The sequence below is a fragment of the Triticum aestivum genome, chromosome 3D (assembly GCF_018294505.1).
Source record: "Triticum aestivum cultivar Chinese Spring chromosome 3D, IWGSC CS RefSeq v2.1, whole genome shotgun sequence".
In the NCBI taxonomy this organism is placed as follows: domain Eukaryota; kingdom Viridiplantae; phylum Streptophyta; class Magnoliopsida; order Poales; family Poaceae; genus Triticum; species Triticum aestivum.
In genome coordinates this window covers 518,525,255-518,542,564 of record NC_057802.1, presented here as the reverse complement: position 1 = coordinate 518,542,564, position 17,310 = coordinate 518,525,255, and the positions used below count along the sequence as shown (strand labels likewise).

The 17,310-nt window shown below is 49.9% G+C and overlaps 2 protein-coding genes across 2 annotated transcripts; both read right to left on the bottom strand.

Annotated features, from left to right (window-relative positions):
• Nucleotides 1-3,434: 3,434 nt before the first annotated feature.
• Nucleotides 3,435-7,067, bottom strand: LOC123076431 (probable pectinesterase/pectinesterase inhibitor 51). The gene is made up of 3 exons (XM_044498688.1): nt 6,985-7,067; nt 5,179-6,215; nt 3,435-4,366 (listed from the first exon to the last, which is right to left on the bottom strand). The coding sequence occupies exons 1-3, from the start codon at nt 7,065-7,067 to the stop codon at nt 3,672-3,674; spliced, it is 1,815 nt and encodes a 604-aa protein (XP_044354623.1). The 3' UTR covers nt 3,435-3,671.
• A 3,174-nt stretch (nt 7,068-10,241) lies between these two features.
• On the bottom strand, nt 10,242-13,923 carry LOC123080156 (protein trichome berefringence-like 7). The gene is made up of 4 exons (XM_044503048.1): nt 12,704-13,923; nt 11,576-11,734; nt 11,108-11,385; nt 10,242-10,483 (listed from the first exon to the last, which is right to left on the bottom strand). Exons 1-4 carry the CDS (start codon nt 13,531-13,533, stop codon nt 10,461-10,463), a joined length of 1,290 nt encoding a protein of 429 aa, XP_044358983.1. The 5' UTR covers nt 13,534-13,923; the 3' UTR covers nt 10,242-10,460.
• Between the last annotated feature and the right edge of the window lie 3,387 nt (nt 13,924-17,310).

Below are 17,310 nucleotides of genomic sequence, written 5' to 3'. Positions count from 1 at the left end.
TGTTGTATTATTCATGTGCTGCCGAATTTGTTTTGCAAGTACTTAATCTTGCTATGGAATGAGGCATCACATTTTTGCCAGGCTAGGGTGTCCAGGTACCTACGTTAGGCCATGGTTTCTTTTACTAAGTTTTGTATATATGTCTCTTACTTAGTTTGATGGTATGCACATATTGTTTGATGTCTCTTGGTTCAGGGTTGCTATATTGGGCACACACAAAAATAAGGATGACGCATGACACATTTGAGGTGTAAATCTATTTCATAGATTGAAAGACATAGGTTGTTCCAGATAGAGTTGTATATTGGTGATGCCTTCGCATTGGTTTGCAGCATATCTAGTTACAGAGTGGGTCGCGCCTTTTTGTCAGGCATCCTCTGGTGCTTCCCACGGTGTCTCTCTCTGTTCTTATTGCTGCTGCACACAAACGACTGACCTTGCTCTATTTTCTTTCTAGGTTGGATTTGCAGATAGGACACACATCATGGTTGGCTCCTTGGTCATCAACTGGTCCATGACCAAGGTATGTATTCGTCACTGACTTCTTTCAGACATATGCATGCTCCTTGTAATCTAGGCATAACAGTTCTTCAGAAAAACTGTATGATCGATCAGCGAGGCGCCACTGTTGTTGTTAGACTAGCTGGAGATGTGGTCATCAACTAATGCAATGCGAGTATGCGATGATTATTTTAACATATGGATGTTGTTGTTCCAAGTTGAATTTCAAGATATTTGTGAGAGGAATTTCACACAAAATTGCTGCAGCTTAATTCACCATACTATTATTATTATTGCATCGGGGAAGGCGTGTATTAGTGTGGTGATAATATGTGTGCATTTCTTATTGCCGTATATTTTCCAATTATTCACTCTATTCCCTTAATGATTAACTACAAACGAGACTGATCAGAGCATTGTGGAGTAGAAAAGAAGGTCGGCGCTCACTCTCAGGAACGACATCTCAAAGTCAGTGCAGAGGGGCAGCGAAGCTGCTGACATCCTCATCAGACTTTAGTTCCAAGGAGCTTAGTTACTTAATTACGCCCGCTCATGTATCTTCATTTTGATGTCGTCGCTGGATTATTATTACTGCAGTTCAGTAGTAGTCATTCTTGGCACCGCTAAATTTTATTTGAAATGTAGAATATATTAAAACAAACATCAACTGTATATAACTTCTTGTGCATCACCCTATGCTTGTCCAGGCCACTTCAGGGAGGCGTGTTGTGGAAGAAAAAGGTTGCAGGTTTGTGCTAAGTGAGGGAGATATGGTGAAAGCAGCGAAAGGAAAAGGATACACATTGCTGGATTGGGAGTTTGGGACTTTGCATGCAAAATGATTGTCGGCCTGAAAGGCTCTAGGATTGGGCACTCCTCTGGGTTGCTCTTTGCTTACATAGGCAACAAAATATATTGCACTTCCACAGTTCATCTCTACATTCTCCGTATGTACTTAATTGAAGAGCCTTTCTCAATTGTGATAGGAATAACCTGATAGATTCAAAAATTATCTATCTATATATGTGTAACACCCTGGTTTTTGGCCCCTGCTTTTTCTTTCTGCTACTTCAGTTGATCTTGCTGGTTGTTTGCTCTGGTTTTTCTCAGTCAACTCATCTGGACTTAACCAACATAAAACTAAATAAAAACCTCTCTCACTAGCTATATCTCTCTATAGGACAGCCTCACTTGCACCCCTACCCCAAAACCCTAAGATCATATTCTTTTATCAAAAGAATATATATGCCCTAGAACACCTAAGTTATGAAGCAACCACCACTTTAGTGCTTAGGAAAATTTCTAGATAATTATCATAATTTCTTTGGATCAAATATACTTCAGAAAAGTCCCTGACCCCACTAGGAACTTTTGCATTTGAGCCCCTCTTCCACTTTTGCATTTTGGCCCCCTCTTTCAAGTTGTACAGCAAGTACTAGCTAGAGGGACCCATTTGTTCTGCAAATTTGCATACACACTCCCCCTAGTGACTAAACCAACCACACCAAATCTCACATGCTAACTCTAGTTCATTTGCACTTTGCAAACAACAAACACCTTCTGTCCAGAACCTTCTAGAAGAACTTGTACTCACCTCACTGCACCTGCGCCCCAACTGCAGCCACACACACGCCTATTCTAGCCCCCCTAGCTAGTGGACATAGCCAGACGCGGCCAAAACCACCCAGGCGTCAGCACCAGGTGGTGACCGCGAGGTTGGCATGCACACATCACACGCTCTATGCAGCGCTCGTGCCCTGACCATGTGGCCGTAGCCCAACTGCGCGTTCCTGGCTCCTCTGCCACGTGCAGCCCCTCCCTTGCTCCCCAAGCCCCTCCCCACAACGAGGCGGGCATCGGCCGCCCTCATCCTCTCCTTCCCATGGCGGACACATCGGTCCTGGTAGCACTCGAACTCCGGCGGACCGGTGATGGGAAAAGGAAGATTGGAAGGCTCCTGGGAGGACTGCATAATCCAACCCCGAAGGATCCGAGCGCCCGATGTGCCGACGCAATGGACTCGCGTCGAACAGATCCCGCCATCGGTCGGGCGCTGTCCTCCTAGGAGCTGCGGAGTGCGATGCGGACGACCATTGCCTCCTCCAACCTGCACGGTATGACAGCCCAGTCGAGGGATCCGGACTAGTCGGAGTCAGGTCCGCTGCCCCCGATGCCAGAGAAGGCCGAAGATCGCCGGACAAGAGCTTGGGTGGCAGAGTGGAGTGGAGTGAAGTGGCTAGGGCTTGGTTCGGAGAGCGGATGGGGACGTATATATGTGGGGTCCAATGACCAGCGTGAGCCAGAGCCAACGTGGCGGACGCGCCCAGGCCTCCCCATATTTTGGATTGGATATGAGGGATGTCGGTCAGCCCGGGCGTTTGAGGCGCCCGTCTGGGTCATTTTTTTTTTTGACCGAGCAGTGACCAGGCCGTCTGCCCGGATGTACGAGGCGGGTGGCGATGACGGAGGAGTACGATGTGGCGTTCGTCCTCTCCAACTCGTTGATGGAGTACCACCTCGACGTCAAGAAGTCAAGAAGTCCGGTGATAATTCTTTGCCCTCCTGGTCTGAAATCTGAACTGATGGACCGAGTCACGGCGCACCGGCGCACGAGTCACGCCGTTGTGCGTGGCCCGTGGACGGAGGAGTCCCTACTGCCGCACAACCGGCCGTGAACCAAACTCCAAAAGTCCAAAGCTGGTTGGGTCCGTAGGGCGGCGCTGCAATGCAGACCACAGTGGTGCAGCGACGGATCGGATAGCGCACTGGAAGGATGCAGCTCGTGGTGGACGTGGACCACCACAACCACGGCTCAGATGTGATAATTCGAGTACTACATCCACGTTGCGTCACGCATGCTAATTGGGGAAACAGCACGCCGATCCTATCTATCTGCCCTTCCTCTCCGTGTTCCGGCCACATCCATCTTGCCCTAGGTGGAAACTGCCTGCTAGATTTGGCGGCCATTATTGATCGTGCTTAGTGGAGTGTTCACCACTCAACGCCGATCAAGATCGGCGCCCACTCCCATTTGCGTTAGGCACCACTGCATTCGCATAACTGCAACGTCTGCAGTACATCCGTGACCGAGTGGCACGATCATCGCCGACCGGCCCACTAGCTCACGCGAGCTCGATTATGTATGCTACCAGGACTGACAAAAAAGCCTACTACTTCACTTTGGGTATCCACTCGTCCCCCTGTATGAAGCTGGCGACGCTGTACACGTCGACGCGCTCCTTGGGCACCTGGCTGCTCCACGCCACCCTGCCGCCGCCGCTCCGCCCGCCGGCGCCAGGGCCAGCGCTATCATACTCCCCGTAGTAGAGCGTCTTGAGCGCGAAGTCGCCGCTCCAGGGCATCCACCCCTCGGGCCGCACGATCTCGGCCATCGTGCACCCGACGAACACCGTGCGGGAGTACTCCTTCCAGGGCCGGCCCAGGAACACGTGGTGGACGCCGGGCTTCTGCCGGTAGAACCCCATGTACTCGTCGCTGCCGTTGACGCGGCAGCCCCGGAGCACGATCCCCGTGGGCTGCGCCGGGTCGGTGCGGCCCTGCGCCGTCAGCGCGTCCGTCTCGCCCTTCTCCGGCCGCAGCTGCCGGGGCAGCACGACGAGGTCGCTGTCGTGGAGCACGGCCGCCGAGTTGCCGAAGACGAAGTCCACCGTGCCGGCCACGCGGCAGCGGGTGTAGAACTGGCGCATGGCGTGCACGTACAGCGTGTCCTGGTGCCCCAGCAGCTCCACCGTGTCCAGCACCGTGCGGTCGCCCGTCGAGCGGAACGCCACCGCCTGGTGCGCGTCCGGCCCCGCCGTGTTCGCGATCGTCAGGTCCCGCGCCATGAAGCCGTCCGCGAGCACGCCTGGAAATGAATGAAAAAGCACAAAGTTACGACGTGGTCGATCACTGTGCTGGTCGAGAAAACTCGCGGCCCGTGACATGTGGGTCGCAGATTCGCCTGACAAAGTTAAAATTGTGGACCGCGATGCGACTTTTTCTTTGTGATGAAAATCACTCGTCGTCCGGACTGGAGTGTTGTCGAAGCGTGTTTTTTTTTTCTTGCTTGATAGGGTTGCATAGAGCACGGGAAAGTTCAGTGTTTGGCTCACCTAGGACCCGTGGTCCGCGTCGGCACGCCGCATTGTCGCTTCCGCCGTGGAAGATTGCCGGGCGCCGGTCAAGTTAAAAATGTCTGGTTGTGGTTTTGTTTCGGGCCGCTGAAACCATCCATAGTTTGGCATTGTTGAATTTTCATTTAGTTACCTAGATCACCGCATATGGAATTTGTTTCCGGAGATTATTGTTGCCATTTGGCCAAATATTCCTCATAATACTACAGCAGTTGATCCAAAAATACTTCCTAATAGTACTAGCGTAATTGTACATACTGGTGGCATGCCGGACGTAACGCAAAAAAGGTAGGAATTGATTGTCCAGATCACAACATACTTGACGGAAAGCGTTTTAGGTGCAGACAAAGAGCGATGGGCCGGCCGGTCGATCACGAGCGGCGTCTTTAACGCCACCGCATTGATTTCGTGAACGTAGTACGTGTACGATCGCAGTAGTACAAACTATGCTGGCAAATCCATCGGTGTACATACGTATACGGTATACCCCCACATAAATACGTACAAATAAGAAAGAGTAAGTGCGTGTGACGCGTGTACGCACCTACGGTGGCCGTGTTGAACGTGGACACGCCGGGCGTGTCGGCGTTGAGGTCGCCGGTGATGACCGTCTTCCCCATGCCGTCGCCGACCAGCACCAGGTTGGTCTTCTCCCACGGCACGCTCACCGTCTCCTTGTACACGCCCTGCTTCACGTACACCACGAACCTCTTGCCCCCGTTGTCCGGCGCGGCCGCCACCGCCTCCCGCACCGTCTTGTAGTCGCACCCGGCGCCGCACACCGTCGCGTCCGCGGGGAGCCCCTTGGGCACGCCGAGCGCGTCCACGTCGCCGCCCGACGCCGCGGGCGAAGGCCAGTACCCGTCGCGCTCCGTCTGCGGCGGCGCCCAGTGGGACGTGTCGTCGCCGTACCGCTTCAGCGCGGCGAGCATGGAGATGTAGTTGCTGTTGACGGTGATGGTGTCGTTGAGGTAGGCCATGGCGTCGTAGATGGTCCGGGAGAAGTTGACGTACTTGTAGGCGGACCAGCAGTCGTAGAGGTGGAGGAGCGAGGCGGAGGCGGGCATGAGCGCCGACGGCGAGGGCGGCGGCGCGAGGCGGTTCGAGGAGAGGGAGAGGGCGGTGAGGCAGTTGGTGGCGGCGGCGGTGAGGTTGACGTTCTTGGAGGAGGCGAGGACGGAGCGCGCGGTGGAGACGGCCGGCGGGAGGCGGGCGCGGAGCGCGGAGAGCGTGGCGGCGAGGAGGTCGGAGGGGGAGGACGCGGCGGTGACGTTGGCGGCGGAGAGCGTGGCGACGCAGGCGGGCCGGAAGCGGGTGGCGTTGCAGGCGAGGAGGACGGGGAGCGGCGCCGCGTAGTTGGCCGCCGGAGGAGGCGCCTTCCGGGGCGGCGGCGCCGGGGCTTTGTGGTGGTGGCGGGAGGAGAGGGCGAAGGGGAGGTGGAGGAGGAGGAGGAGGGCGAGGAGGCGAAGGGGAGGAGGCATTGCTGATGCTGGAATTGTGCGCAGTGGGAGTGTGTGTGTGGATGGCCGGCGTTGTGGGGGTTTGGGGTTCGTTATATCGGCGAGGGTGAGGGGCAGCGCGCTTGGTCAAGGCTTGGACTGGGTTGGGGAAGAAGGATCGAATTAATAGGGAAACATATTTTTATGGCCAATTATAAAGTCGTATTAAAGCTGCGACGTAGAGAGAATTGATGTACTGCAAAAAAAATCAAGAAAGATCCCAAAAAAATCTTTTTTGTATGGATATCCAAATAGGTATGCAATTATTCATATTTGAAGTCTTTATCTAACCCGAATGATAAATGTCACACGTGTGGCACGAAACACTCTGGCTTGACGTTTTTTACAACTAAAGTTGCCATCCAAAAGAAAAAACAACTCTAAAAAAACTGAAACTTGTCATCCAAAAAAAAGTAGTCATACTTCATAACTAAATTTGCCATCCTCGCGTCACTAAACTTGCCATAAAAAACGCTTAGAGTTGCCATGTGTCCGTGCTACACGTGTGTCACTTATCAGGGTCCTTATCTAATTATATTGAGTTCATCCATCATTCTCCCCCTCTCTTTTTTTCTCGAATACGCACGAGTGTGCGTATCATCTATTAAAGAAGGAAGGGGGAAAGAACCCCGCTGCAGTTTTACAAGGTATGGCTACATGAGACTCACACCTATCTCCACCCACTATGCTATGCGACTACTCGCCCTGCGCCCACCCTAGTGCTACCTCTATGCCCCGATGCGTGTCATCGTCACCTCGCAATAGTCCCGCATCCCTCCATAGTACATATTCGCTAGCAATCTTTCGTAGCAGGTCCCTTAGACAAGGGGCCTTGCCATCAAACACAACACCGTTTTGGTGCTTCCACAACTCCCAAATGACCAGTAAGCAGGTAGCGCGTATCATCCTTGCTCTGCTTTGGCAGCCTGTCCATCCCACTGCGCGTGCACTATTCCGTTAGTGACTCCTCTTGGCGTGGCTCCGCATGTCCCATGTCTAGCGCGGGCAAGACTCGAGCCCACACTTGTCGTGCGAAGACGCAATGCAGGAGTAGATGATTTATCATCCTCCCCCTCTCTCCATCGCCCTCTCGTCCACGTGATTTTTTTTTGCGGGGACTCAGTTCATGTAAGTTGTGAGTGAGGTCAGCCGTGTGCTTGATTATGACCACCCTTCTTCCTTCCTCCTTCACCGATGCTGTCCACCGGAGAAGGATAAAAGGAGGGTGTGTCCGTGCATAGTGTTAGGATCCTTATTTTCATACTTCTCTTTATGAGGCGGTCAAATCCAGATCTCCCGTGGTTCTTCCTCACCTCCTCTTCCTCTCACCCATGGTGATTAACGTGAGGCGAAAGTTTGAAGAAGCCCAATAGGTGACTCTTATGTTGGCACCTTTTGGTCAGAAGCATGGCGACGTGTTTGCTTCTGTCGCCATAGTCCTCACAACCCCGCACCTTTTTTTCTTTCTTTGAGAGTTTTTTCTTGGTGTCCGCCGGCTGCTCTGGCGGCACTTCGATTCGCTCTCTAGCGACTCTCCGACTCGGTGGAGAGGGGTGAATGGAAGTCATTTGGAAGTTACTCGCACAATAAGCACGACGTCCATGATCTTCTTCACGAAAGGATGCCCCTTCGCTTGTCCTCGAATCTTGGAGCCACCATGGAGGTGGGTAAAGAGCTTAGGAGTTGTGGAGAGCTAGTTTTTAAGGGTTGTGTTGGAGCTCATCATCGATGCCGGCCATGGAGAATCCACGACACTTGCTAGTACGGTTGTTTGACGGTCTTCGTCATGATGTTATCAGTCTTTCTGGCTGAAAGGTGGTCGCATTTCTTCCTCCCGGCCTAGGAGCCAACAGGGAGGCAACAAAGCTTCTACTCAAAGTCCATGACCTGTTGCTGGTGCTGCTATGGAGGTCGTGGCGTACCAAGCGGTTTCATCTTCAGTGACGTTGCGGTTGGTTCTGAGTGGAGGTGGATTTGAACCCAAACTGCAATTTCTAAGTTGCTTGGGGGATTTCTCCTTGTAAAAGTTAGTGACTTATGTGTATATATTTTTTGTTTTCTTACGGGTCCTGATTGTAAGATGTATTGCTCCACCGCTTTGGTCCTTCTAGACCTTTCCCCTATTCAAAAAATGAAATGATTATCTAATGAATGTATATACCAATATAAAAATACATAACGGGGATCCAATTAAACCCGGTCATCGAACTATATCAACCCAATGATCTAGATTGCTTCAATGGTGAGTGCTCAACATATTTAGCGTGCAATTGATATAAATACCAAATTACAATGTTGGCACTAACCATGTACTTCATCCATTCCTTTATGTAAGTTGTATTTTACTTGTCACGGTGATCAAGGCACGAAATTATAGATAATTTATAGCAAATTACCTTTGGATAATTCGTTTGTTAGCGGCAGGTAAATCAATTAGGCCAGCAATAAAGAGATACATGCAATTGGTAGAGAAATACTTTTCTTTTCTAGAAGGAGAGACACAAAAAGATATACTTCCCGTTTTTCTGTAGGGCTAAAAAACGAATTTGAAGGAATTAAATAAATGTACCTTATATATGAAATTTTATCAAAAAACAAATACATACACCTTGTATAAAGAAACGAAGGGAGTAGTAATTACCATCACCCCGCAAAACAATCATGTGATCACTAACGTATCTAATATGGGTGTGTAGTTAATATCCAACCTAATATCAGTATCAAATACGAGCTTGTAGTTCATATTCTACCTAATATCAATGTATCCAATATGAGCATATAGTTAATATCCTACCTAGTATTAATGCATGCACATACTCTCCCCATCCGAAAATACCTGTCGAAAAAATGGATGATGTCAAATTTACAAACCACGATGTTGGGACGATGCACGGCTCCTGCTTCAATTTAGACATAAGAAAATCTCAAGCGGCAAACTAAATACAATCTTTTCTCCGAATGTCAAATCAAATCCAGCTACTATCTTCTTCTTTTTGCGGAAAGGGCTAAAGACCGAAAATGATAAATGGAGGACGAGCTCCATGAAGCTCTTTATTTTAACATTTTTGAAAGTCATATTTTTGAAGTTTCAATTTTTCTTAAAAAGATCACACACATTCATACGGATGTAGACTACATATGTGTAAATTTGAGGATGGTATACATTACGGTGAGAGCTACAGAAAAAAGACAAAATGTGATATTGAAAATGATGAACGGTACCTGCACTGTTCACTCTCCACGGTTAAAATGGATGAATTTATCTTTTTTGTGTAACTCTGATCATAATATATTTCACCGTCAAACTTTATACGCATGTAAAACACATCCATATAAACATGTATGATTTTTTTCAAGATTTTTTTTTGAAATTTCAAAATATGATTTTTGAATTTTTCAAAAAAACAAGCTCCATGGAGCTCGTCCACCAAAATGCCCTACTCGCTAAAGACCTTATATTAAGTAGCATAAATACTTACAAAAGCACCCTTACAGAAATTCAAAAACACATTTAATTCTTGGTGGCGCCGAAGACCTTCCCTGTGCATCCAACGACAGAGTGCGCTTTGAGCAAAGTTTGCTTTTTTCCATCCGTGCAATCTCCCCCAACCAACCTCGCCCCCGTTAGTGCCGCCACCTCTAAACTCGTCTGGTCCGATGGGCGTCGCCGCTGGATTAAATCTCCCAGGCCACCAGCACCAGCACCAGGGACACTTTTTCCGTCGGAGGCAGCCACTAGGGTTTAGGTCCAGGGGCACTTGAAATCGCAGAACCGCACGGCAGCACGATTTCCTCTTTGGGTTGCCTTTGCCTCTCGTTGATGGCAACTGGCATCATAGCAGCCGGTAAAACACGAATGGATCGGCACGCGGGGCAGGTAGGCATGCATACTACTACCCCTTGCATCATCTCATTTTCATCATGGAAAACCAACAAACGTGGAGAGAGGTCGGCGCCCAGCCGGCCAGACAGCGATGCAATTAGAAATGAATCTCCACGATTGCAAAATATCAGATTTTTGCGCGTATAGCACTCACAGAAGAGCAGGCTTTGTTCAATGTGTGATGCATAGACAAATGATAGGCAGACCGTTTTCGTGCGAGAGAGATGAATTTCCAAAATTGCATTCCATCGGTTTGTGCATGCAGGTTACAAACTGCGATGTTCTCTATGTCCAAAAAGACTAAAACGCAAAAACAAAACAGCCTAGTATCTATATGACAGGTGATATGCGATTCTTACTCGAGCTAACCGAAGAAAGGATGAGGAAGGGAGCAACATGATACTCGACCAGAAAAACAAAAGGTTGGGTGTACAATGTGACTAGTCAGCCAGCCAGCTTTCGCCAACCTGCAGAATTGGTCATGAGCCAGCGTGAGAAGCCATTATTCAACTCCAGAATTAGCAAGCCATAAAGTTAAAGGACATAAATACTTGCACAACTAAGTAGGAAGCGCTGCAAACTAAGTTTATGAGATGAGAATTTCCAGAATCAGCTGAAAATCGGCTTCCGCTTTCTGTACCATATTCATTAGGTCTACATTTTTTGTTCCAAATCCGAGGCTTATTCTGGATAACTTCGTAACGAGTTGGTCCAGTACTTGAGCATATGTATGCCGAATTCATCCATGCCATACAGGTGAGTCTCGGCTATTGCAATCTATTCTATTTTGATCCTACACAATTTTAAAGCTCAGGTTGACGCACAGCTACCGAATAATATATACAGCTATCTAGCATGGTATGTATACAGGGTTCAAGAAATTCCAGGTTCCCTTGCAAGCAGAAACAAGATATCGGACAAACAATATTTTATTTCTTCACTACAAGGTACTCCCTCCGTCCCACAATGTAAGACGTTTTTGCAAGCTAGTTTAGCTTGCAAAAACATCTTATATTATGGGACAGAGGGAGTAGTACTTTGTTATCCTAAATAACATCAGGAAAGAATGTTATCATGGATAAGGAACTCACCGTCCGTCAAAAGGTGAGAAAATATTAGCTCATTCCAAGCATCTGGAACTCCGGGAAGACACCAGTGGCTGCAATCAAGTATGGTAGAAGGATGACTCCAAATACCAATATGCGCATCACTCCTGAAGGCCCCCATCAAAGTCACATTCAGTATAGTGACAGGAACGCTCATGTTCGCAACAACATCAGCAAGTATATCCCTAAATTCACTCCTATCAGCTCCTATGGCCTCGGTTGTAGGTCTTTCTGTTACTTCGCATACCTTTTGGTTCAAGCCACTGAAAATAAGAAGAGAAAACAATTACTTTACTGTATGTTTTTCAAATGATATTTTGCATGAAGTCTGTGCTCCACAATCATAGTGGGATTACACCTTCTGTTCAAACTGTGGCTAGTCTTATAATGAAGTACTAATGAAGAAAAATAAAATATATCAGGGAAAGAATTCAGTGCATGTGAGAAACTCACCTCCAATGAGATGGCTCATATGTCCGGAAGAAGACACGTGTTCGTTTTAAATCCACTTTTTCCTTGACCCATGAAGCCCATGTTTCCAGTGCCATTTTGAAAGCAGAATTAACTGATGTTCCCAGTTTAAGCAAGCCTCCAGCCTCAAAATAACAACCCCTGTTGTAAAGACCAAGCTAGAATCTCTAAGATTTATGAAACAAAGGTTACTACTTGATAATTAACAACCTCCACCAAAAAAAATCAAATTTGTTCATAACAACAAATTCCAACACATACTAAGACCAGGCAATAAAATTTCTTTGGCATTTAAAACTTACTCCCTATTTTTGCCATGTTTGTAAGATTTTAACTCCAACAAATAGTAAATGCATGAAACTTAGCATCATCAAAACATACTCCCGTACTTGGCATCATTTTTTGCCAGTCATAGCAGGCTTATCATTTTTTGCCACAGCCTTTACAATTGTGGCGATATCTTACAAACATGAAAAACAGGGCCCGATTTTTATACCAAAAAAGGAAATAATCTGGTATGGATGCATGAAACCTAGCATCATCAAAACATACTCCCGTAGTGAGTAGTGCCTAACCAGCAACCTTCTTCAGGTGAGGCCTACAATTTATTAATATCAGCCTCACTAAGTTGTGGCATAAGAACCTAACACCCTTTAATGTTGCTTTGACCTCAAGAAATAACTAGAGATGGTACGGAGTTAACTTTGCAGTACAATCCGGTAACTAGACATGGTACGAAGTTAACTTTGCAATAATACAATCCGGTGGTTTGTTTTTCTCTATTTGTGACCCTCAGAAGTTTTGCTATCCGTCCTGGTCATTGATTCCTTCCAAAGGAACATTCTGGTGCCTGCTTGGCTTACACTGATATACACACACTATCAATTATTAAGGATTTATTTTGAAAAAACAGGTATACTTAACCAAAATATACAAACAGTTAATTGCAAAGGTTGGTTTGTCTGTAAGTCTACCGTTTTTGTTTCGAGAACAGATATACTAAACCAATATATAAGATGAGACAATTGCAAATCAGCAAGATCATGATTATAATCCCAAAACAATTACCCACAAACAAAAGATGCTCAGGATTAAAGCAAGAACACTCACATGTCAAATAATTTGCTGGGAGTCCACCAATGCCCTGAATTGAAAATAAGCATGTCGGCATTCGCCCATTTCCTGCTAAGATCATCCATCTTATCGAGCTTGAGAATTGCGCGGACCCTTTTTGTGACATGTAGAGGAGGAGCAGGGGTCTGCTGCACAAGGAACACCGATCGAAAGAACTCCACACTGAGGTCGAATGACTCAAATCTCACTCCTAAAAATCGGATCGTCTTCGAGATCTGGCTGCCATTCACCTCATAAACCTTCTTGGGATCGTCCACCCCTGTCATGAGCATGCAGATGAAGGACTCCCACTGCGTTCGGCTCATTGAATCCCCCACAAACACGACCCTCTTCCCCCTCAGCCACTCCAGCACGCTCCGGGCACTGAACCGCGGCATGTCGCACCGCCGCGGCTTCCACCGCCACTTGAGGTACTCGGTGTTCCTCCTCCCGTTGGCGAGGCAGTTGAACCCCCTCTCCGCAAACGGGCACTCCGAGCTGTTGTACAGGGGGTACCTCTCGTCCCGCACCCAGCTGCCGTCGAACACGTTGCAGGAGTCCAGACTGTCGCCGGCGAACTCGGCCACCGCGCGGCCCTGGCCCTGGCCCAGGTACCGGGAAACATAGAGGTACAGGCCGCAGGAGAGCACGAGCGCGGCGGAGGCCAGGCAAAGGGCCAGGGCGACGGTGCTCTCGAAAGACGGGCCAGACGGTGTCCCCCACCACTTGCGGTGCGCGGCCGCCGCGGACGAGACACGGGGGCTCCCTACGCCGCCCCTCGCTGTGAGCCGCGCCGACGTGCTCCGGCTGAAGCTCGCGGTCACCATCTCGCCACCGCGGCCGCCCCCCGATCTCCCATTCGGCAACTACCCGGCTGCGATCTGCGAGCCGGTTCCAACCAGTTCACCGCGAAGCCAAGCTCGCAGCGTGCCTGTCCCAGTCCAGGAGCTCCGAGGAATCACACCAGATCCAACGTTTCCCGGTGCTTGATTCAGAGCTTTCCCGCACCAGGGGCCGGGATCGGGAACTCACCGGATTCCGGGGACTGACTCTCCCTCTCCGGCGATCGCCGGAGCAGCTGACACGCTGAAAACTAGCTGGTGGTGAGTGACCTGCCCTCGCGACCGGCGGCTGGGTAAGCTCTCGCTGGAGGAAGCTAAGTTCGAACAGGAAGGACCGAGGAAGGAGACGACTGAGAAGGCAAGGGAAGGTGGGTGGGGGGTGGGTGGATGGATGTTCCCTGTCATGTTGACTAAGGACCTAACATGCCGCCACGTTGGCTCCAGGAATGGCGGCCCCACAAGGCAGTTGCTGCATGTCTCGTGACGTGGCTTGCCTGGCGTGCGCGCGCGTGGTTTCACCTTTGCGCGGACTTGGCATTGGGCTGCGCGGGGAGAAGTGGGGAGGACACGCCGGCGGTATGGCGGCATGGGGTTTTGATTATCATCGGAAAGCGCAGAGACGGCCAAATGTTGTGTTGCCGGAGAGCGAGAGCAGCAAAGCGAATTCATCCATCTGCATCAACGTCGGTCACATCCAGAAAGATGAGACGAGTCGAGCTACCAGCTCTCTCAGCGATTTGGGCTTCTGGGCCGTCGGATCGTTTACTTGGTGCGATTTAGACCGTCCAATCTCGCTCCGGAACGCCCTCGGCCGTCGGATAAAAATCGAGACGCTCGTAATGAACAGTTTGCGCCCCGGCCGTGCCACCGCGTGTAAATAGACTGCCCCGCCGGGGGCATTTTCGTCATTTCGCGCACTGTGGTATAAAAAGGGCGGCTCCCGTGGAGACAACCCTAGCCGGCTCCTCTCCCGCTCGCGCCGCCTCCTCCTCTCCACACGCGCCTCCCTCTCCTCCTTCCTCGCCGCCGCCCGGCCTCCTCCCCACCCGCACCTCCATCTCCTCCTTCCCCGTCGCCGCCCGGCCTCCTCCCCACCCGCGCCTCCCTCTCCTCCTTCCATCCATTTGATCTGGCGCTGCCAAACCCTAACGCCCCGCCCCGGCCCCGGCTCCCACGAGAGGGAAGGAGGAATGGCGAGGCGAGGCAAAGGCGGCGGCGTATGGGACGCGGCGCGGGCGGCGTGGCCCAGGGGGTCGGCCTCCTCCTCCCCAACGCCTCTCTCCTCCGCCCCCAATGCATAGTCGCGCCGCTCCTCTTCCTCTCCCGCGTCCGTCCCAGCGGCAGTGGCGACTTGCAGGCAATGGCGAGTCCCTGTAGGGGGGGGTGTAGGGTAACGTAGCAGAAAACAAAAATTTCCGACCTACGCACCAGCCCAGGACCACTATGGAGACTGCATACATGGTTTGATCTTTTTCGTTACCGACTCGTAGCGCAGCGGGAAGTAGAGTCGATGACGATCGGCGGTGCAGATCCCCGTAGCTAGGATTTACAATCTCCCAACCGCGAGGATGTATACCCTCATCTGCTCCTCAGACAGCCCTCCGGGAGGCGGTCGAACAGTCCCCCGGACGGTGTTGCGGACAGCCCTTCGGGAGGACCTTCAAAACTCGGACGGTCACTCGGACAGCCCTTCGGGAGGACTCACAGAACTCGGACCGTCACTTGGACAGCCCTTCGGGAGGCATTCTCGAACAGCCCCTCGGGCACTAAGATCGAAACTACGACCTCTCTACAGAGTTGCACACATACGGTGTCATCTATCCGGCAGGGCTTCGCCGTCCAGAACTAGTTCCTGCCGGAACCCAGACAGCCTTTCGGCTTTACGAAACTATTTCACTGGGAGGGAGAGAGAAGCCAGATCATGCATGGCACTTGTATGTGAGAAAGAGTGAGTGTGGAGGGCTGCCCCTCCACCTCTATTTATAGGAAATCCCAAGGGGTAGGGTAGTTTAACACAAAAACCCAAAATGCACATGAATGAAGTCCTTCCTCAAGGGCATAAGAGTGAAACCAAGGAACAAGAGGGGCTCCAAGGTGGAGCCCCAAGTGTGGCCGGCCACAACCCTTGGGGGGCCCCCATGAGGGCCTCCCAATCCATCCATGTCATCCCTAGATCTTTTGGGCAAAGCCCCAAAAGGTGGCTTTCCATAAAATATCCCAAAAAGCACTTTTACTATTCACGACGACATTTTTCAGCGTCCGTTCGAACTGAAAATATTTATGTGGGCTTAGAACATTTCCAGTACCCACCATAATAATTTTTAACGCGTTCTGGAACAATTCCAGTTTAGTGATTTTCATCTGCGAAAAGCATCTGAACCGGCTCCTGCAGCTTCGGAACATTTCCGGTTTTTATTTCTGAAAATTCCAAAAAGTTTCCAGAATGATTCTGGCACCCTCCAAGAATTATCAGGCATGTGTCGAAACCATTTTGACTTAATGGCATACCCCGAAACAACTATTTCGGTTTCACCGAAACTCATCCGGTGACCTCTCTCTGTAGAACTTTTCCGCTGTCCGAAACTTTTCGGTGTCCGAAACTTTTTCGATGATTTTCTCTCAGACTCCCTGTCTAGTATTCAGCAGATAGATGACCCTTAAGCGTGTGACCCTATAGGTTCGGTGAAGTATAGACATGACCCGGAACCCCTTCCGATCAATGATCAACATCGGAGCCGTGGACACCCATATTGACCCCTATACCCACACGAATGAATATTCGAGTGAACCTCCAGTTGCCGTGCGCTATTCCTGTTGCCTCGTGATATGTTACAAATACCCGAGGTGAGATTTACTTGCATCCCCGTGGATCAACGACTTGTCCACTATGCTAGTTACCTCGTTACCGGTTTTGTTCTCTTTTCTCGTTTTCGTGTTGCGGCATCCCTGTGATCAAATCACACTGTGTCTGGCCAGACGATGATGGATACCGTAACACCGAGAGGGACCGAGAATATCTCTCCATCGTCGGAGGAGCAAATCCCAATCTTGAGCTATCAAGTTACTTGACACACTTTTCCATGAACCCGTAAGCCGCCGTAATAGCCACCCATTTATGGATGACGTTTAACAAACCCCAAAGTTCATGAAGCAAGTATGAAGAAACTCGATACTCTCATGGTCTAAGGAATTATGCAAACGTTAACCATCTCTGTGTTATGTACCATTAACTTGTGACGAACGAATCTCATAGCATAACATCAATCCGGGTCGATTCAACACAAATGTTCTCTTAACATTGTGCCCTCAAAGTTGCTGGCATAGACATGCCCATGACCAGGAAAACAGAATCATCATGCAACACTTGAGCTAGTTTTAGAGGCCAGACTAGGAATACTTCTTACCGTTTATTATTCCACACGTGCATATGAGTCTTCCTCCGAGCCTCGTGTTATTGCAGACTCGAGAACCATAGCAGTTATAGCATGGAACATAAACATAATTATGAACATGGAGATAAGTAATAGCATTTATTATTGCCTCTAGGGCATATCTCCTACAGGGGGAGAGAGAAAGGATGAGGGCCTCTCGCGCTCGCTTGTGACCCTCAGCCGTGGCTAGGGTTTCTGGCTGGGCATTGCCTTCGTCGCCGACGCGGCTCTGGTGGACTCCGGCGGCTCCTCTTCGTCTCCTCCCTCGCCCCCATGCGAGCCAAAGAAGAAACGAAGCACCTCACCTAGCTCCTCAGAGCTCAGGTACTTT